This window comes from Macaca nemestrina, chromosome 4, assembly GCF_043159975.1.
Source record: "Macaca nemestrina isolate mMacNem1 chromosome 4, mMacNem.hap1, whole genome shotgun sequence".
NCBI lineage: Eukaryota > Metazoa > Chordata > Mammalia > Primates > Cercopithecidae > Macaca > Macaca nemestrina.
In genome coordinates, this window is record NC_092128.1 from 24,660,930 (window position 1) to 24,682,711 (window position 21,782).

Here is a 21,782-nt window from a genome sequence, read left to right on the forward strand (position 1 = left end):
GGTCTTGGGGAGTAGGTTCAGAGCAGTGTGTTGGCTTTGTTTCTAGGTGGATGCAATATGTAGCATCTGCATAGTTTCTTCAACTGTACTCTTTCCTTGCAATGTTTATGAGTATCTCAGTGTCCCAGGATGAGAGATTTTGTGGCAGTGGCAGTGTAGCTTTGCCATGGTGGGCTTGCCAGGCCTTTCTCATGTCTGAGTGCATGTGTGACCACATGGGGTTGGCCAACTTCGGGTCTGGCTCACTGTGATTTCATGCTATGGGGCTGTTTCTCAAGCCTGAGGGGGCAGGTGTGTGGCTGCTTTGATGGCCCGCCTGCTTGCCTTCTAAGGATTGCCTATGGGGCTATCTCCCAGGCCCAAAATATGAGTGCATGGCTGCTTAGCTGCTTGGAAGTGTGTTTGCCAGGGCAATCCACAGGGCCATTTCTCAGGTATGGGATGCAGCCACACACCTTCTTGGCTGGCCTGGGTGCATGTCTGCTGGGGGTGGCCAACAGAGCTGTTTCTCAAGTGTTGATTACACACGCAGGTCCTTTGGGCAGGTCAGCAGCATGTTCACGGTAGGGGTGTGGTCCCATGCTGCTCCTGTGTCTTAGGCCCTGGGCATGGGCACACAGCTGCTCTGTGGGCCCAGTGGCATGTCGGCTGTTAGGTGGATCAAGGACCCCTCTCACTTTGGAGAGGGTGTGCAGCAGTTTAGCTGGCTTAAGTGTAGGCTCTCCTTGGACAAGACTTCCAGACTCTTCCTCCAACTCTAAAACCAGACAGTGTGTAGGTTGGTTTCACTGCCGTGCAGGACCGGAGTCACAGGCAGTCCTGGGCCCAGACTCCATGCAGCTGGAGTTGTGGGATTCGGCCACCTGTGTGGGCTTCACACAGCTACTCAGTCAGCTTCTCGTTTCTCCAAGCCCTGGTTGTGAATGTGAGGCAATCCAAGGGTGTGTTCATGGAGGGAGTAGGTGCTATAGGCCTGTTTTTTCAGGCTCTGTACATCTGCATATGGCCACTCTGCTGGCCTAGGGGTAGGCATGTCAGTTGTTTGATGGGCTAGGCCCTCTCCTGCTTGAGGGAGGACACATAGCCATTTGGCTGGCTTAAAGGAAGGTTCACCCTGGGTGAAACTGCCAGACTGTTCCTTCAGCTGTATTGCAGATGACAGGGTTTGGTTTCACTGTGGTGCAGGACCAGAGTCACAGCCAATCCTGGGCCCAGTCTTTGTGCAGTTGGCCCACATGTGGGCTTGGTGGAATGAAGATGGAGCCCCAGTGCTGGAGAAGTGCAATGGCTATGGCCTCCAGAGCAAGGCACAGTCCAGAGATGGCTCTGATCTCAAGATGGTGCCATGCTGCAGCAGCTTGGCTCACTACGGGAAGGGTGTGTGCATACCCTGTGCTCCTAATCCAGAGTGATACAGCTATATGGATTCCCAAAAGCTCTTCAAACTGGGCACAGGGCTTGCAAGGACTGTGGGATTATTTCATAATGAGGACTCCATTGCCACTCATTTACAGTGGCAATGGAGACTGGTGGAGTTCTTTTAACTTTTCCCTACAAGGGGACTTCCCTCCTGTCTCTGGGCTGATGCAATTGTGGCAGGCAAGACGGGGCTACAGATGCCATGTGCCTCCATGGTACTCTCTTGGGCTTCCAATCACTACAAGTTCCCCTCTACTGCCCCACTGCACCTTAATGCTCTCTTTTCATAATTCCAGTTAAATATTCGCGGTTTATTCATTCCCTTGGTCCTGTCTTGTGGCAGGGATAAGAACTAGGCATTTCTAATCAACCTTCTTCCTGACATCACTCATTCCAAAATTCTTAGTGTGAGTCACAGTTTAAAAATTTGAAAGCTACTGGTAGTAGTTGAGAGTTTGAGTGCTATAGTCAAATTCCTAGGTTTCAATATTGACCCTAACATTTACTTAATGTGAGATCTTAGCAATTGTTCTCACTTCTCTGCATCTCAGTTTCTTCACATGTAAGATGGATTGGTAATGGTATCCATGAAAGGGGTGGTTATGAAAATTAAATGATTTAACGTACATAAAGCTCATAGAATGGTGCTGGCCATATACAAAGCTCAATAGATATATAAGCAGCAGCAGCAGCACCTTCATATAACATATGCCAAGTGCTGAACCATAATCCAGTGTCTGAACGATCATAAAGACTCAGTAGTGGTTTGTCACTGTGGAAGAGACTTCTGGTGCTCACCATGCCCATTCACTTCTGTTTTCTGGCACACAGGAGGATGACACTTCCCCATCCCATTGAAGATAGGCCTGACTGGGCTCTACCACCAGATCTGGTCAAAGGATTATAGGTAGAAGTGATGTGTGCCACTTCCAGCCCTGAGCAATTGATTGCTCATTTGACACTCAGGTTCTCTTTTGCCTTCCTAAGCCAAACCCTGAAGCCTTAGGTTGGGACAGCAGGGAAACAATGTGGTAGGACCTCCATAGCTTGAGTCCTTGAGTGACAATGTGAACAGAGCCTACTGCCACCCTCAGCTCCACCAGCTTGTGTTGGACATGTAGCATGTAACCTTCATTTGTTTATAGCAGTTTTATTGAGGCATAATTTACATACCATATGATTTACCTTTTTAAATAAACATTTGGGTGGTTTTTTGTATATTCAAACTTGTACCAGATCTCGCAGGGCCTTGAATGCCAGGCTCAGGAGTTTAAGTTTTATCCTGTGTGAATTGGACAGTTCATAAGAAGCTGTCTTTTAATTCAAAATGTGTTCAGATTATTAAGGAAATAATCTGACAAAGAGTATTCCCCATTTGCTTCTGGCTTCTTCCTAATTTTTCCCAAATGTTATAAGTTGTATTTTCCTTCTTAGCATCATGTCATCGTTACATGACTTTGTTTTCCACTTTCACCTTAACATTACCTCATATATATTTTTCTCTGTGTCTTTATCATCTTTACTTTTGATGGCTACACCTTATCTCTTGCTCTTGTTGGATATTTATAGTTTTACTTTACGTATACAGCATTTTAAAAATACATACATATATGTGTATACCTGTGTGCAGGCCTAGGACTAAGGGGAGGCAAGAGCCAAGGACAGAAATGTAAGGAAGCTCCTACCTTCTGGCATGAAAATCTGCACCTGTGTACCTCATTTGCCTTACCTTGGTCCCAGCCCAGCCCTATACCTGTGTGTGTGTGTGTGTGTGTGTGTGTGTGTGTGTGTGTGTGTGTGTGTGTTTTCCTTTTAAATTATTTCCTTGGGAAATAATTCCCATGATGGGAGATTACTGGTTCAGAGCATGTTAAGATTCCAATTACTAGAGTGTTTCTCAGGAGGATTCCATTGAAGATTTTTTTTCCCTCTTTCAAACTAAATTTTGATACGTATACTTATCAAAAGATGGGAGATCAAAAATCTTGAGATGTGTACATTTTACAAAGATTACAGAGGCAATGGGGGATGTTGGGGGCCATTACAATAGCATGTCTCAACTAGAGTGCTATTGTTGCTATAGAAATTCCACTGATACAACTTTTCACATTTGCATGGCCCAGCCAAAATATTCTGGGTTTATTTATTTATTTTAGAGACAGGGTCTTGCTATGTTGTCCAGGCTGGTCTCTAACTCCTGGGCTCAAGAAATCATCCCACCTCAGCCTCCTGAGAAGCTGAGACTATAGGTATCACTCCAACTTTAGACACAGTTATACCTTCATGTAATCAAGCTGTATACTCAATTATTATCAAAACAGCAACAAAGCCTCTGATATTGAGTCCATGTCCCTAACAGATGACCCTTCTGTGTGTACCAACCTGGCCTCTCAAGGTGTATCATTTTCACAAGAGATTAGCTCTTTGGATTTGGACCCAGGAGTTTCAACTGGCAGAGCAACCTCCAAGTCAAGAGGACTCTCATGGAAGAAGGAACTTGGCTGTTTTACACAAAGCAAGTTCCCAGTTTTAGGCTCAAGTTCAAATTCTGTTACTTGGGGACAAATGAATTTGCCCAGTAGCAACAATTTTTATAGAAGTTACATGGAAAAATATCTGGGCTAGTCTGTTCCGTATAAATTTTTCCAGGAGGGAACACTTTTAAAGAAAGCACTAAATGGAAAATCACCAGCATGGAGTTTAGAGAGGCCTAGTGCTTGAGTCATTACCAGGCAGATGGAGTTCCCAAACTTGCATAATTAGGGGAAAGATTGGAGGGTGATGGAGCAGAAAGAGCAGTTGGGGTGAGGTAGAGTATCATGAAGAGAGCTTGTTGGAAAGAAACCAAAATTGTCTTCAAGGATCTTCAAGTGACTTTTCTGAGGCTATCTTGGAAAAATGTGTTTTTCTACCTGCCAATTAGGGCTGATCAATTTATTATTTTGTACCTTCTAATTTGAAATACTGGAAGCTACAATATTAGAGTTAACTTTTTCTTCTGTGGGTTTCTGTCAGTTCATTTTTCTTCTTCTAGAGAGTTTTGCTAAGTTACTGTACTGGAAGTTACTGCTTTGATAGAGTCTCAGTTTCCAAAGACTGATGCAATTTGTTTTACTGACTCTGAATGGAGAGTCTTTCCAAATTCTTCTGAGTGTTCTGGATCAAGCTCATCAAGGCTTTCTAACCTCAAGAGCATCAAAGGATGCTGGCTTTTGGTGGAAGGCTTGCTGAACCACACCTAGTATGCACAGACACAGCTAACACCTGTTAGCTGTGTTAGAATGGGGTGCAAAAAGAGCTCTAGAAGGCTACAAAAAGGCTGGGCAAACCTGTATTTTGTGAAGGTGCTTTGCAAAAAGATTGCAAGCCATTTTTCTGGCATGCACCTTTGTCTAAGAACAAAGTACGGTAAAACTATATGTGTAGTCAGTATGATTCACATAGATTAAGGACAAGGTATTCGTCAAATTCCCAAAGAGCATCAAACTGGGGTTGGACAATAGACAAAGGCATTCTTCTGGGCTCTTAATGAAACCAAAACTTATTTCCAGTCTATGTACTGATGGGATGCCTGTTATTTTCGCTAAAGCATTCGCTTTCGCACGAAATACAGCAGCTGATGAACTCTTTTCTGCCACGCGGGACGGGGGCTAGCGATGGGGGCGGAAAGAATTCGGTGCCACTAGGACCTGGCGGAAAAAGCATCCCTGGCGGAAGAGGCATCCCCGCCGACCCCTGGGGTAGGCGGCCGCGGAACCTCGACGCAACCAATCAGAAGGGTCCTTCGCGCAGCGGCGCGCCAACCACAGGCGCCCTTTCTGCCGGCCTCACGGGCTATTTAAAGATACGGGCCGCGGCCACGACCGCACCGTTCTGGGCGGGGGTCTGGGGAGCGCAGCAGCCATGGCCAGCCACCTCGTGCTCAACAACGGCGCCAAGATGCCTATCCTGGGGCTGGGCACCTGGAAGGTAGGTGGTTGGGGGGCGCGGGCCCTGGGCTCGCCTCATACTCTCTGCGCGGCTTGTGTCGGGGAGGGACCCGGAGTGACCCTGAGAAACCCGCACGGCGGACGCCCGGGTTGCTGGGTGCCTCGCGCCGGCTTGCAGGGTCCCCAACGGGCTGGGGTCGGCCCTGCGGAGACCCGGGCCTTGGCTCCCGGGGCTGGCCCTGGGCGTCAGGGGAGACATCCTGCGAGTGGGGTTTGGGAGCAGCTCACGGGAGCCCTCGCCCCACCGCGGGCAACCCTTGATGGGCGGCCCCCCAGTCCGCATTTGGTGTCCGAGCGGGCGCCCCAAGCGGCACAACGCGAAAGGGAGGCGGGGAAAGTGGGCTTAGCAGACCGGTGGACCTCCGGCGCAGAACAGGGACGTGGAGCCGTCGGCGAGGTGTGGGGGCGCGGCCCCAGCCTCCTTCCCCTCGCGGCACCTGTGGCCCGGTTGCCTTACTTGCAAATAGTTTGTCTCAGTCGTTTCCGTTCTTGCCATCCCTCAGGAATAAGCATCTTAAGCGCGTAGAGGGCAGAGAATTAAATTAGGTGGCGCGAGTTTGCCCGGACCCAGCTGCTAACAAGGCTCAGTGCGGAGCTCCTCGGCCAGGCGCCGCCTCGGGATGTCCTGGGCCTGGAGCTCGGGACAAAATTTGGGCACCCCATAGCCAGTTGATAATTCAGCAGGCGCCAAGCTTAGCATTTTGCCTGGAAAACCTCAACGCCACACAGCGTCCCGGAGAAGTGCCTGGCCGGATGAAAATGACAATAGGACATGAAACACCATAGGATATGAAACAGATGATAATATGATATGAAAAACTAAAAATAATAGCCTAATTATCTGAAAATTGAGCAATAAATGTGGTGGTATGGGAGCTGAGGCAAAAGCCAGTATTTTTAAGTACTAAGTATCGTATATTATATTCCACAGCCATAACCTGGGTTTCTCTCTGTTTCTATTTTCGTTGTTTGTTTGTGACAGGGTCTCGTTGCCCGAGCTGGGGTGCAGTGGCACAATCATGGTTCATTGCAGCCTAGAACTCCTGGGCTCAAGTGATCCTCCTGCCTCAGCCCTGCGGGTAGCTGGGACTACCGGTGCTCACCTCTACACCTGGCTAATGTTTTTTCTCCCCTCCCCCCCAGAGACAGTCTCCCCTTGTTGCTTAGGGTGATCTCCAACTCCTGGGCTCAAGGCACTCCTCCCACCTCCCCTCCCAAATACAGGTGTAAACCATCTGGCACGCCCACGTCCCAGGTTTTTCTCTTAAAATTTAATATGGGCCTGGGCGCTGGATATTTACACACAGCCAAGGGAAGAAAACAACAGAAAGGACTGAGTGAACTGGGAGATGTTTGAAATAGGACAGAAGAGTTTACATGTACCCTAAAACCTGCTGTTGAAAATTAGTAAATATGAGGTGAGTAAGAAAAAGGTCATTTGCATCAGGGAGAGTGTTTCTTGGCCAGAATGATCAGGGTACATAATTTGTTTCCTCCAAAAAGTCCAGTGGTGTCTCTGAGGGTGTAATTGAATTACAAACATGACACCAAGCTAATTTCCGTCTGTTGCAGGTTATGCTCTTGGAATGGATGCGGAAGGATGCTTTCTTGGCAATTGCAAATACTTTCTAAGCATGATGCAGCACACAGATATATACATGTATCTGGAATAAAAATTACCTGACAGTACTAAACCTATGTGGGCAGCATTTCAATATTTTTACTCTATTCCATTTTTCCAAAAATTATTGTCGTAACTCTAGAAGCTAGTTTTGTGACCCATCATTTGAAAATCACTACTCTAGGGTAAATAAGGAGAAAAAGTTTATTTTTTTTGAGACAGGGGCTCACTGTCATCCAGGCTGGAGTGCAGTGGCATGATCATGGTTCACTGTAGCCTTAACCTCTTGGGCTCAAGCGGTCCTCATACCTCAGCCTCCCAAGTAGCTGGGACCACAGGCATGCCACCACACTCGGGTAGTTTGTTTTTAATTTTTTATAGAGACAGGTTTCCCTATGTTGTCCAGGCGGAGGAGTAAAAGTTTATGGAAGAGGGTTTCAGATCATTCACTTGAGCACCCCATGCCCCAAAAAGCTGTGTATTTGTTTAAGATAGCATCACATCATAACATCTGTACATTTAGGTTATGCATTCCAGTAGACAGTTCATTGAGAACTTGGATAATGTCTGCTTCATTCATTATTATGTCTAGCACTTCTCACAGTGCCTGGCAAATATAGTAGTAGGTATCCAAAAGTTATGTGTTGAATTCACGTGAAGAAGTAAAACGACTTTAGAGATAGCTGTATGGTGAAAGCGCCCACTTGTATTTCTGTGGATGAGGAGATCAGGTTGGTGTAGAATTGTATGGTGGGGGCAGCAGGGAATCGTGGGTCAAATTAATGGTATAAGGATGGACTTGGAGGCAACTTCCTTTTTTTCTTTTTTAATGACTTAAAACCTTTCCCTTGGGCCGGGCACGGTGGCTCATGCCTGTAACCCCAGCACTTTGGGAGGCAGAGGCGGGCAGATCATGAGGTCAGGAGATCGAGACCATCCTGGCTAACACAGTGAAACCCTGTCTCTACTAAAATTACAAAAAATTAGCCCGGCATGGTGGCATGCACCTGTAGTCCCAGCTACTCTGGAGGCTGAGGCAGGAGAATTGCTTGAACCGCAGAGGTGGAGGTTGCAATGAGCTGAGATCCCGCCACTGCACTCCAGCCTGGGCAATGGAGCAAGACTCCATCTAAAAAAACAACAAAACAAAACAGAAAAACCTTTCCCTTGTGTGTGTGTATGTATTCTTTCACAGATGCTTGACAAAAGGTGATCTTTTGCCTGTCTTTGTGACAGCTGGAGAAGGCCCTGCAGGCAGGTGCAGTTCCTTATTTTCCTGGGTCTTTCCATGCTGTAGTGGCTGTGTTGTACCTTTCAGACCCTCAGCAGGATTCTGGTAGTCTCTACTCTTGAAGGTCCGCAAATTCCATTCTCACCTCAGGTGGAGGTTTCAGGCAGGTGGAGAGACCATCTCTGCCCCAGACCCATGTGGCTTGGACAGGGTTTCTTTTTGGCAGGCTTGCCTTCTACAATGGATAGTAAACAAGGCCACTGGCCAGGCACGGTGGCTTACACCTGTAATCCCAGCACTTTGGAAGGCCAGGGCGGGTGGATCACCTGAGGTCAGGAGTTTGAGACCAGCTGTCCAACATGGTGAAACCCCATCTCCACTAAAAATACAAAAATTAGTGTGGCATGATGGCGGGTGCCTGTAATCCCAGCTACTTAGGAGGCTGAGGCAGGAGAATCACTTGAATCCAGAAGGCGGAGGTTGCAATGATCTGAGATGGCACCACTGCACTCCAGTCTAGGTGACGAGCAAAAAAAAAAAACTCCGTCTCAGAAACAAATAACAACAACAACAAAAAACCATCATAGCATTGTAAAGCCAGGAAGCTTTTAAAACAGAGATGGTGTCTGGTGCCAGCCAGTGTCTTGTTACTGATAGTTTTTAATCTAGTTGAAAAATGGTTGGAGGTAAATAGTCATTGTAAGTCTTTTATGTATGCTCGCAGGATACTCCTAGGGCTGAAGGTACAAGTATGTTTCTCCATATTTTACCATGATCACTACCTCCCTCCCACCTAGGAGCCTTGTGAGACTCCCCCGCAATGTTGCCCCAAAATAAAATTATAATATCACAGATAATATTGTACTTCTGCTTATGGCCAGTAGCCTTCTAGAGGGTCACAAGCCATTCTATAAGCTGAGAGGTTTTTTTGCCCCAAAGAACTAATTTTTGTCTCTTTGGGGCAATAGCAACCACTTTGAGAATGCATGAGGTAAAAGAAAATGTGCCAAAAAAGACTTGCTCCACCTTCCCCAAGTGGGGTAAGCTCGTGATGGCCCAAGATCCTTGGATGGGGTGAGGGTTGAGGCGCTGTGGGCATGGAAGTAACACAGGAGCCAGATTTACTGTTCACTTCCCTGGTGTCTCTAAAGCCCCCATCTCCTCCTCTTCAAGACCAAAGATATTTAAATAAGCCCTGCCCCTACAGGGTCAGTCCTGGTCCATCCACATCTCAACTAGTTAGAAATAGCAGTGTCTTAGAATTTGGGACAAATTGATGAAAATAGAACAGGAGGAAGTTAATCTCTGTTGCCAAACCTGATTCTGAGTGATGGTTTCCTGTTCCTTGCTCCAGGATTATCAGCATACCATTCTCATGCTTCCTACTCAGGTCGGTTCCTTTACCCAAAGTGAAGTGTCCTTTGCCCCGTCCCCCTACCCTTTCATTTCAGTAGCAACACCTGCTAATTAGAGAACATTTCAAAAACGTGCAACGAAGAAGAGTTCCCTCTTCCCAGATATCCCGTGGTTAATATTGCAAAATATCCAGTCTCTGAGATACTTTGGTTTTACCATAAACACGGTCCTGTGGCCGTCTTCCTGTTTGGCACTGTGGCTTGCTTTTTGACTTGCAGAGGGAAGAGAGGGAGGGGTGTCTTGAAGTAACTATCAAAGACCTGTAAGCAAAAGGGAAGAGGACTAGGTTTTAAAAGGCGTGTTGTGTGTATCTGTGTAGGAGGGAGACACTGATTTTAGTTATCAGTGTCTCAGAGTTGGCATTAGCCGACCGGTGTTATCAAAGGAGGAAGTGGGACCCCTGTCTTGAAGAGGTGGTGGAGGACTCAAGGGCGGAGGCTTCTCACTGCCATCACTTGGTGCCATCAGCCCAGAGCATTGCAAAGTCACTGCCCAACGTAGAGCTTTGCAGAGCCAGAAGTTCCAGGAGGAATGGGCATGCATGGCTTTGCCCATTAAGGGCACACAGATTAGTGGCAGGACCGGGTTAGAAACATGTAGGATTTGTATGATTGAGTTGCAATTGGAGTGTTTCATATGCTGCATTTCTACAGCTCTTCATCAGTAATGGCTGTGCCTGGATGCCACCCAGCATGTTTTCAGTTTACTTTCTTTTTAGAAGTCAATCTGGACCCTTCCCTCTGTTTGCATTTTCTCTTCTTTGACATGGAATGGGGAGACGTTGTCATCCTGTGTTGGCATTCCCAAGTTTAGTGAACGGTTTCTCACCATAGCTTAAGTTGGCTGCTTCATTTGTCCTAAGGCAAATTAGTTTCTCTCAGGGAAGGGCTCTATATTGAGATCATTAACATTGAATGTGCTTGTGGATCTTCCTACATTTTCATTGCAGAGGTGACTTTTTCCCTGAGCACTTTGGTCAGCCTCACAGCATACATGTCTCAGTGAATGGCACATATCCAAGGAGCGATCGGCAGCAGCTTCCTCGTGACCTCTTGCAGTCATTGTGTCCTTTACTTTCTAGAAAAACATCTCACAACTTTCTTTTTCATTTCGTGCCAACCGTTTGACAACCTTGATTATCCTAGTCTGTGCTCTATGGATTCCAAAGAACTGAAAAACCACTTTAATCTTAAGCAGGAAAAAAAAAAAAAAATGTGTGTTTGGGGTGGGGATTGATTGACTTCCCAAATGACAGCTGCTGACATTAGGTGTCTGAGATTCAGGGTTCTAAATGTTGTCACCAGGATTCAGCCTCCCTCTGCTTCCCTCCAGCAGCTCCAGGCTGACATTCTCCCAGCTCAGTGACCCCAGCAGAACCAGGGCTGGTCTTAGTGGTTCCAATTCAAGTGCAAAGATTGAGTCTCATGGCCTGGGTTGAGTCGTGTTCCTGCCCCCGCACCAGTTGCGTGGCAGGCGGTGCGTGGCTAGGGTGAGCCTGCGGAGTATGCCCTCCCCTCTGTCCCAGGCTTCGAGGGATCGGGCAGGCACAGTATATATAGTACATGCTGCAGCAGCTCCTCAGAGAAAAATCAATCAAGGCACCATCAAGCCTGGGGAAAGTTCAGTGTGTCCTGGGCAGTTTCCTGCCTGGGCCCCAATTGTTCTCTCTGGGGTAGGGATGTCCTCTGCTCTCCCTGCTCTCATCAGTGGTGACTGTGCCCGGACACCACTCAGAGCCTGCGGTAAGGCATTCTTTCCGGAAATTGAGATTCTCTGTTCTTTCAACCGTGCAGAGTGGGGAAGGCTGCAAGAGCAGCTTCTGAGGTCCTCTAAAGGTCTCCTCTTAACCCACACCTTCGATGAGCAACCCTACCCTGCCTCGCTGGTCCCTCTGAGGTGGAGAGTGAGCGCCTTGCTAACAGGCTCTGGTAATGGGCTTGTTCACTTGGGTGCCTTTCTTCCCCAACGCCTGTTGACAATAGCTGATGTCAAAACACAGATGTCTGCAGCTGCCATGGCCCTGGGGGGGTTTTCTTTTCATTTGTTTCTACCCCAGCTCTTCAAAGGAATGCACTCTGTTCATTCAACAGCCCACTGCGCACGTTTATTGTTCAGCTCTGTAATCATAGCAGGATAGTGAAAGTTGGGGGGTACTTGTCCATGCAGTCTGTCTGGGTGCCAGTGAAGCACGATGCCATTGTAGGCACTTCCTCCTCTTCCAGTAGCCAGGCTCCCCACAGCTGTTCTGGTCACTCAGATGGTCAGGTGGCTTGGCCATGGACACCCATTCAGTCATTTTGCCAGGTCTACCACTAACCATTTGGTGATCTTCCATGATCCACATTCCCCCTGGTTTCCCTTTAACTCATTTCTGTCTGCTAATATCTCTGAGGGGCCCTCTCCCCTGTCTCTATACCTCTTGAAGCAGATCCTCATACAGTGAGAATTGACACATGGGCCTTTGAATCAACATCAGTGATGTTCTTGACCTCATGATAATCTCCCAGAACTGCTTGAAAACAAGCAATTGCTGGTATCAGAAGCCATGCATGAAAAGAGAGCATAAGGGGCAGGCATTCGCTGGCTGAACTGGGGGGCCAAGTGGGAATTGGGGTCCGTAGGACAGCTTTTTTTGAAATATTTTCAGATATTTGGAGGAAATGGTTTCCCTTACTATCTCAGCATTGAGAGTGTGGGGAAATGTTTTTAATACAGTGGTTTGCAAATCAGTGGATGTGAAGAAGCAAGAAAATGAGATGACTTCAGCATATCTTTTAAAAGTGATCTGACCTGCGCTTCAGTGGCTGTCAGATTCTCCTACAGGGCAATCCTGTGTGGCCTTTCACCTCCATCCCCCACATCTGAGGCTGGTAGTCCAGAATGCTGCGGAAGTGACTTGGTCTGTCTTCGCTGAACAAAGCGGCAGGCTGGTCAGCAGGGATCGGCGGCCGCCACTGCCCCTCTTCCTTGCTGGGCAAACTCTGCATTCTGCAGGGCTCATGTACTTTCTCCTTTCAGTCCCCTCCAGGGCAGGTGACTGAGGCCGTGAAGGTGGCCATTGACGTTGGGTACCGCCACATCGACTGTGCCCATGTGTACCAGAATGAGAATGAGGTGGGGGTGGCCATTCAGGAGAAGCTCAGGGAGCAGGTGGTGAAGCGTGAGGAGCTCTTCATCGTCAGCAAGGTATTGTTCCACGGTGGGGCTGGAAGGGTCTCTCGGTCCCATTGTTGGTGCATCAGCCCAAAGCCAAGTCCACACTCAATACAGCTACACTTTTCACTGACGGGCGATTTTTCCAGGGGAAACGTGTCACTCAGGGCCATACAGGGCTCCAGAGCTTGCCCATCCTTGGCTGTCTGTTGAACGTTCATTCCGTCTGGGCCCATTGCTTAGAGCCCCATGCTGATGAGGCTGAGGTTGTGGATTGGCCCTCCCTCTCCAGGGAGTCGCTTTCAAGGATGGAACTTGGTTCCCATCTGCAGGCTGAATCTCTACTGCTGGCCACTGTCTTTGACCTGAGATATCGATGCACAAAGGATATGAGGCAGGAGAATGGGGCTGGCTCCACAAACACCAGCCCGGGGGGGTAGTTTCCCTGAGAGTTGATGCTTAGGCTTAGGGCAGGCTGGCCAATCTGTCCATTCCATTTTGTGTCCTCTGTTTGGTCCTTGTAAGAGGTCTCGGTGACCTGGTCATCCTGCCTGCCTTTGGAAAGTTAGGATCTAGTACACAGTGGAAATGCCCTCACAACCATTCAGAGCGTCATGGTGAAACAAATGGGTTTTGGGGAGAGGAGACTGCTCTGTCTTCCAGCCAGGAAGCTGCCTTGTGGCTGGCAATGATGACGTGTGCCCTCTCGCTGGCTTAGCTGTGGTGCACGTACCATGAGAAGGGCCTGGTGAAAGGAGCCTGCCAGAAGACACTCAGCGACCTGAAGCTGGACTACCTGGACCTCTACCTTATTCACTGGCCAACTGGCTTTAAGGTATGGGATGCCTGGTGCAAACCAGGTCCCCCGGGGCTCAGGCGCAACCTGTGGTGTATTTTGAGCTCCCTTAGCAGGTTATGTGTGGGTGACTTTCTGTTCTTGCTGCTCAAGGTATAGCCAGTGAATCATCAGCACTGGCATCACCTGGGAGCGTCTTAGAAATCACAGTCTCGGGCCCCACCCAGGTCATTTGAATCTGCACCAGCAGTGACTCACATGCACACTTCTTCCAGGTTTGAGGAGCACTGCTCTTTGTCAGTTTTTAGTTGTGCAATTTAAAACTGTCAGTGAACACGGCTGTTGTCTGTAGTGCACATGGCCATGCGGCACGGTCAGTACCCTGGCCCTCCTCTCCAAGCACGTGCACACATACATTCCACACACACGAGTCCCCACCCACATTCTACACACATACCCTATCCTGTGGAGGCCTGGTAAATATTTGTTGGCTGTCTGGTTCTTTGCACAAGAAGAACTTGAGAGTTATTATGTCTTTTGCCTTTTTTCTAGCTGCTGCCTCAGTTTTCTGCTGTCAGCCGGGTTCAAAGTGTGCATTTAGCTTTATCCTGTAGCCCTGTTTTATTGCACCACAGCATGTCAGGGCTGGAGGGACTTGACTTTTATCTTTGGATTTTAGGGATAAGCCGGGGAGACTGGGCCAGGTGGTAGTTTTATAGGCCAGTGACCAGCTGGGCCTTGGGCCCCGTGAGTCCTGGTCTTGAGTCCTTCCTGTATCCACACATTGCAGTCAGTGGCGGGGCTCATCTCTGTGGCAAAGTAGTGTCCGTGTCTCCAGCTCCAGCCCGTTTGATAGAGAAGTGTTGGCTGTCCACCTATTTCCTTTTCATACTGGCACACAGATGGTCCCTAGCCAGCTGTGGTGGTTTAGAATTGTTTTAAATGCCAGCTTCCCTCAGCAGGTCTGTGAAGGACTATTACTGATTGTTTTGTCTGTTTGTTTTTTATTGTAATGACAGCCTGGGAAGGAATTTTTCCCATTGGATGAGTCGGGCAATGTGGTTCCCAGTGACACCAACATTCTGGACACATGGGCGGTAAGACAGCCCCTGGTTGGACCTTGTTTTCATGACTGGTTCCCTCCTCTTAGGAGCAATCTGCCTGCCATTTCTCACATTGCATTTTGTTATTCTGTCACTGTTGTTTGCTCTTCTTATCTCATTAAAGCCAGCCTGGCTTTCGTCTCACTGTCTCTTGGCTTCTGAAAGGTCGAATTCGTTGGCACTGAAGAGTGAGGGCAGGACCCGTTAAACTGGTGCAAAAGACACTTCTGATCCTGTCCTTTCTGGGCTCGTTTCTGCACCACACAGACACACGTTTCTCTGTAGGCCATGGAAGAGCTGGTGGATGAAGGGCTGGTGAAAGCTATTGGCATCTCCAACTTCAACCATCTCCAGGTGGAGGCGATCTTAAACAAACCTGGCTTAAAATATAAGCCTGCAGTTAACCAGGTAAACGTCCGCCAGGGACACTGGCATTGCAACGATGCTGTTTTACTATCTGATGCTGGTAGGGATTTCTCATCCACCTCACTCAGCGAGTGTCCAGGAGGCAGCTCCAGAGTCCTGAGTTATGATTCAGCATGACACAGCACATCTGGGAGAGGAAATTTACAGGAAAGAAAGGGTTTGAGCCTGGCTTGTGACAATTTGGGTTCTGACAAAGAGGCAGCCATGAGATCCTCAGACCTGTGATAACTGATAAGTGGCTAAAGCCAGGAAAAGCCTCTAGGGCCCATGAGAACATCTATAATAAGATGATAGTAATAACATGGTAACATCAGGGATACTACCTGGGTATTGTAGGAAGGTACAGTTTATCTGGGAAATAGGGTGTTTGTTATACATAGTTTTCTCTATGGGCTAGGGAGGGACTTTAGCATAGGAAGCTTCATCTGTGTCATATCAGCATGTAGCCACAGTGCTCCCATCAGCTCTTGTGTTTGCATTTGCAGATTGAGTGCCACCCGTACCTCACTCAGGAGAAGTTAATCCAGTACTGCCACTCCAAAGGCATCGTGGTGACCGCCTACAGCCCCCTCGGCTCTCCTGACAGGCCCTGGTGAGCTTCCCACAGGCTCATGCTCCCATGTCACTTGGTGAAGATTAGAAATGACTAAAAAGAACAATTTAGCCTCAAGGAAGATGTTTCTGGGGCTGATCTGCAAAATTTCCCCTGAGTCTCTTGCTGGTTTTCCTGGAAGGGTTGGCGTTTCTAGTAGCAAGACACCTACTCTTTTTCCAAAGGATTGGGGGTTCCTAACCCAGCTCTGAGGAAGAGACTGGTGGCTGCCCTCTGAGGTCGATGGGAGGATTAGGGTTAGGGTTTCTGGCTGCCATGAGTGACGGCCATGATGGTGTGACCTGGACTGTCTTTCTATCCTCAGGGCCAAGCCCGAGGACCCTTCCCTCCTGGAGGATCCCAGGATCAAGGCGATTGCAGCCAAGCACAATAAAACTACAGCCCAGGTACAGCCACTTCAGGTGTTCCTGACTGTCCAGAACTCCCTGCATTCCTGATGGTCCTGTTAGCCAAGAGGAGGAAGTGACTGAGCCTGTTACTCCCTCACAGGAAGTGTGGTTCAGGGTCCTCAAGTGCAGAGTGGACAGGGCACAGATGGGGGCTTTAGAAGAGTGGCATGGTCTCTTAGAGTAATAGTGCCTGCCCCCACTATCCCAAGGGTGACTGCCACGAGGGCCAGCACTTGTTCATTGATGTGGAAGCTCATCTCTGTACAAATGTAAGAGCTCTTACCAGCTGTGCAGGGAATGTTCTTTCCCCTGAGTGGTAGTGTGCGTTCCTAGCCAGTGGAGGGCCTCACGTGGTCTCGTGATATGCCTGAGATACTGAAGCATGTGGCACGGTGGCTAGCACAGGACTCTGGAGTCAGATCTGGACCTGAATGCGTCGCCTACCTGTTGCTAGCTGTGACCTGCCATCTTGGAGGCCCTCTCTGATCACCTGCGGAGTTCTCGCATGTCCTTCTGCAGGTTGTGTGACACTGTGATGATGGTGCGAGTGCCTGGCATGTGTACACACTCATTGTCTCCCTGGGCTCACAGGTCCTGATCCGGTTCCCCATGCAGAGGAACTTGGTGGTGATCCCCAAGTCTGTGACACCGGAACGCATTGCTGAGAACTTTAAGGTAAGATCTTGGCTGGTCAGGCCTGGCCCTCCTCCGTGGAGTGGGCGGTGGAGGAAGCCGCTCATCCTGTCCCTGGAGTGTCATCTGTGGGATCCCCACCATCCTCTCCTCTGAGGCCAGGGAGCCATGGCGAGCAAGCCATAGACTGAGACGGACACCTCCCCGGTGGGGTCATGTGCAGAGCCAGGCCTTGTGCCTCCAGGGCCCCGTGCTGTGCACACACACACCTACACCTTTGCTCAGGCCCTTCAACCACACCGAGAGGTTACCCAGAGAAAATCTCGCTCTTGAGCTTCACTGCCTGGACCTGCCCTGCGCTGAAACTGTTAGTTACCAGCTGCATAACCTTGGGCAAGTCACTTAACTGCTCAGTGCCTCAGCTTCCCTATCTATGAAATAATATCCATTTTGAGGGTTGTTACGAAGATTAAGTGATGCATCAAAGCACTTCACATGGTGCTTAATACCTTAGTAAGTGATCGAGAAATGTTGCTGTGCTGATAAGTCCAGGGACCGCAAAGGACCCTCTGGACCATTTAGCCCACTCACCAGCTCTGCAAGGAGTTCATGTGATGATGGACAGAGCCTAGACGTGTGTCAGGGCACAGGCAAAGTGCTCAGTGTGGCAGCTGGAGCAGCTCAGGCTACCGGGCACCACCTCCCTCCCCGCCCGTCCTTGGAGCTTTGGTGCGTCGGGGTGGGGGCACGCCCAAAGGAGAGCAACTCAGGGGAGTCCTGATGGCCCAAGCTCTGTTCTCATGGAGCGAAGTGGCTCTGCCAGGGAAGCTCTGTCTTTATCCAAGATCTGTGCCGCACGCAGCACAACCATGGGCATGGGGCTCTTGGGCAGGCCCCAGCTCAGGTGAGCAGCTGGTTTTGCCTGATTCCACTGCCCAGAGGCCGTGGCCCTAATGCCTGCCACCTGTCACGCATGAGACAGGGATGAGAGTGATCCCTGAAGCGGGAAGTGGAGCCCATTGTTGAGTAGAGGAGACGTTTTTCTTCTTACGTGCAGGTAGATGTTCTGAGTACACAAGATAAAGTGGCAAAACCGTGGCCACTGAGGGAAAGGCATAGCCCACCGGAGATGCATCCTTTGTTTCATATTTCATTTTTTAAGGAATTAGGAAAGAAAAAATAAATGACTAATCTCAAAATGCTAACCTATTTTATTTTTGCATCTTACTGTGTAACTTGCACATTTTTCTGTGATCGTAATCACAGAGCCTGTACCAGACTCTTTTTCTGCACATTCTGTGATCATCTGAAGCTAAGAGCCCTTCGGCTCTGGGAGTGTGTGTTGGCCTCATGTGGGTCTCACCCAGTGCTGCCTGCCTGCCTCCCTCCCAGCCTCCATGCCAGCTGAGTTCTGTACCGTCTGCTGCCTTCATGCAGGTGGTTCTCTTCTCCCAGTATACCTTTCTTGCCCTTCCTGTCAGAACCTTATGCTTCTTAGGCCATGTCAAATACCATCTCCTCTTCGGCTGTGGTGGTTCAGTTCCCCAGCTGGAATGCATTTGGAATACCTCTGCCCTTCCTGTGCTCTGTTGAGTGCCTTACACAGTGTGTGATGAGTTATTTGTGGCACAGCTGTAGAAATACCTCTGCCCTTTGTTTGCTTCATCAGTAGAGGCAAAGACACATCTTACCCATGATTCTACTCCTCACTGCAGCGTATCACAATAGAAGTGCTCAGCAGTGTTTTTTGAAATGAAATAAAATGTATCATTTCCCTGGGAGGTTCTGGAAAGGAAGGACTGTTTTCATCGTTCCATATATTATCTAGCCCAACATGCACATTTCCTGAATAGTAATATAATCAGCTTTTTCTAAGTTCAGTTTATCATCTCTGCTCAAAGCCATGGAAGACATCTGGGTCCTGCACAGTATTTCGTCTTTTGTTTTTATTTGCAGAGCTTACTGGATTTTTTTTGTTTGTTTTTTAGGTCTTTGACTTTGAACTGAGCAACCAGGATATGACCACCTTACTCAGCTACAACAGGAACTGGAGGGTCTGTGCCTTGCTGAGGTGAGTGAGCCCCAGCGTGAGGAGCAGTTCCCAGGAGATCCTCAGATACTGCAGAGCAGAAGAGTGATCCCTGCAGGCCTCAGCGCCCATGCGCTCCTGTCACAGCTGTTCTTGCTTTGCACATTACCTTGCTTTCTCTGCCACATGACCTTACATTAGCTGAACTGCATGAAGCCAAGATGCCAAGAGGATCCGCTCCTGATATCTTCTTCTAACCACGGGGCATTGTTGGCCTGGCCTGAAGTAACTACATATTTTGGCATTTAATTTTAAAATCCTAGTGGTTCATCTGAAACCAGGTGATCCCAGGTGACCCTGGATCAAACTCTGGAAGAATTTGCCTGTGACTTTTTGTCTTAATGACCCTAATGAAAGGGGTTTGGTCGGAAGCCCCTGGGGCTGGGGTTTGAGACAGTCCCAGCTCTGACCCTGGTAAGCCACGTGGCTCCAAAACAGGCCCTCCCTCTGAGCAGCAGGCACCTCCGTCCCTCCAGCCATACATCCTCTGGTTCTGTTTCCTCTGCGTGGTAGTTTGGAAGGAGCTGCCTAGGAAGGTTTTCTGGGGGTTTTCTCTTTTCCTACCATTACAATAACTAGGTGACGCGTGTAAGTCACTTCCTGCTTTTCAAGAAGGAACTGCTCATTTTGCAGTGGAGACTAAGACCCTGTTTCTCTTTCACTACCCTTATTCTCATTTGAGCTTTCTGTTTCCACACACTCTCCTTTAGTACTTCCTCTTCTAAGCAAAATTTGAACATTCCCTAAGATGGGGTGGGCCACCAGCTTTCCCTTTCCAGTCTGTCCCCTCTCCCTCCCCGGAGTTTGCACTGCTGGTGGCTTCAGCCACTGCCCCAGGCAGATGTGTGCCCAGCCTGCATCGTGGACGATAACTTTGCCCTGCTTCAGGCATGCGTGTGTCTGGCCTCACACTCAAAACAGGCCACAAACAGAGCATGTCACAGGCAGCCCCAGGCCAGCACCCTTTCAGACATCTTTGTTAATGCTACTTAGCCTTAGACATCGAAATCATTTTTGGATCTAGTGGACAAGGAGGAGAGGAATAAATCAGTCACCAAGCTACTTTCGTTCTCCTTTCAGAATCTCCCGTTCATCCGTCTTCCTTTTCCTCTCCCACTTGAGACAGTGGATTGAAGCTCTTAGGGCTGAGGAACCACAGTGGTTTTCTCATTGCTCCCTTTACAGTTAGATTCCTCTGCCCTCCAGTATTGTTCTAGAAACCTCTGTTCGATTATCCTGTTGTGTGGTGGTGAGTGGGAGGAAGAGACTAGCCCTGACATGCCCAGGTCTCCCAGGGAGTTTTCTCTATACACATGCCACCCCTCTGGCAGATACTGCTTTACTGAGCCTGACCTGCTGATGTCAGTGTCACTCTCCTTGGGTACACAAAAAAGGCAGGCCATGGAGAACTTTTGAATGGTTTTGAATAAGAGTTACAGACTCTAAGCACCCAGCTCAGATTACATGACTCTGGCCTTGCATGCCTTGCTCAACCATCTGTCCAGTGTTCCTGCCTTTATGTTCCCAGCACAGCCATTGGCCTTACTAGATGGACAGTGGGTGAGCTTTGGCAAAGACGTCTGCACCTGTGCTCCCTGCCCTGTTTCCAGTATAAAATCTCCAAACGTTGATTGTGCTCACTTCAGCCCCCACTGATACAAGGAGGCTCCCTCCGTCCTCAGAGCACTTGCCGTTGCTTCTCTTATCCTTAGAGATTCAGTCACATACAGAGTTTCAACATCCCTTTTTTTTTTTTTTTTTTTTTTTGAGATGGGCTCTTACTCTGTCACACAGGCTGGAATGTAATGGCATGATCACAGCTCACTGCAGCCTTGACCTCCTGGACTCAAGCGATCCTCCCCCCTTAGCCTCCCAAGTAGCTGGGGCTGTAGGCATGCACCACCATGCCTGGTTAATTTTTAAAATTTTTTTGTTAAGATGGAAATCTTGCTATGTTGCCCGGGCTAGTCCCAAACCCCTAGCCTCAAGTGATCCTCTCGCTTCAGCCTGGAATTACAGGCGTGAGCCACTGTGCCTGGCCTACCTTCTGATATTATTACACCCTCTTATTGTTTAAGACCACAAGATGCTGTCTGGTCCTGCCAACTAGACTGAGTTACTAGGAGGCAGAAATCGTGTTGCCATCCTGCATGGCCCAGGCACAGTGCTGGGCACATGGGGAGGGGCGTCCCTCACACGTGTGCCGCTTGGTGACAGTAGTGGTAGAGGGGTCTGCAGTGCTGGGCACATGGGGAGGGGGTGTCCCTCACACGTGTGCTGCTTGGTGACAGTAGTGGTAGAGGGGTCTGCAGGGTGAGTTGCTTCCCCCAGCTGCAGAACCGTGATCTGCAGATTCAGAACTAGCTTGTTGCCTCTGAGGTTCTGTTTTCTTTCTTCAATGAGACACATCGTTTCTCTGTTGGGAGTTGGGTATAGTCAAAATCACCTCTTCAAAAAGCAACTGTTTTCTCCTTTCTCCTGACAGCTGTGCCTCCCACAAGGATTACCCCTTCCATGAGGAGTTTTGAAGCTGTGGATGCCTGCTCATCCCTAAGTGACCTATACCTGTGTTTCCTGCCTCATTTTTTTTTCTTGAAAATGTAGTATGGCCTCTGTCACTCAGCAGCGGGACAGCAACCTGTAGAGTGGCCAGCGAGGGCGTGTCTAGCTTGATGTTGGATCTGAAGAGCCCTGTCAGTAGAGTAGAAGTCTCTTCTAGTTTGCTTTGTCCTTCTTTTTGCCCCGCTGGGGAAAGTACCTGAATACTCTTTTCTGACCAAAGAGAAGCAAAATCTACCAGGTCAAAATAGTGCTACTAACAGTTGAGTTTTGACTGCTTGGAACTGTAATCCTTTCAGCAAGACTTCTCTTTGCCTCAAATAAAAAGTGCTTTTGTGCGCTTGG

General features: G+C 48.8%; 1 protein-coding gene across 1 annotated transcript; it reads left to right on the forward strand.

Moving 5' to 3' along the window:
* Positions 1 to 5,231: 5,231 nt before the first annotated feature.
* LOC105471350 (aldo-keto reductase family 1 member B) lies at positions 5,232 to 21,782 on the forward strand. The gene is made up of 10 exons (XM_011723799.3): positions 5,232 to 5,388; positions 12,695 to 12,862; positions 13,548 to 13,664; positions 14,645 to 14,722; positions 15,014 to 15,136; positions 15,640 to 15,746; positions 16,072 to 16,153; positions 16,748 to 16,831; positions 18,778 to 18,860; positions 21,364 to 21,782. Exons 1-10 carry the CDS (start codon positions 5,323 to 5,325, stop codon positions 21,404 to 21,406), a joined length of 951 nt encoding a protein of 316 aa, XP_011722101.1. The 5' UTR covers positions 5,232 to 5,322; the 3' UTR covers positions 21,407 to 21,782.

Excerpts from the sequence above, each read along its gene's own strand:
- LOC105471350 (XM_011723799.3), top strand. The coding sequence starts at position 5,323 with ATGGCCAGCCACCTCGTGCTCAACAACGGCGCCAAGATGCCTATCCTG. Across the intron at positions 12,863-13,547 it reads AGCTCTTCATCGTCAGCAAG|CTGTGGTGCACGTACCATGA; the intron begins GTATTGTTCCAC and ends TCGCTGGCTTAG. Across the intron at positions 14,723-15,013 it reads ACATTCTGGACACATGGGCG|GCCATGGAAGAGCTGGTGGA; the intron begins GTAAGACAGCCC and ends GTTTCTCTGTAG.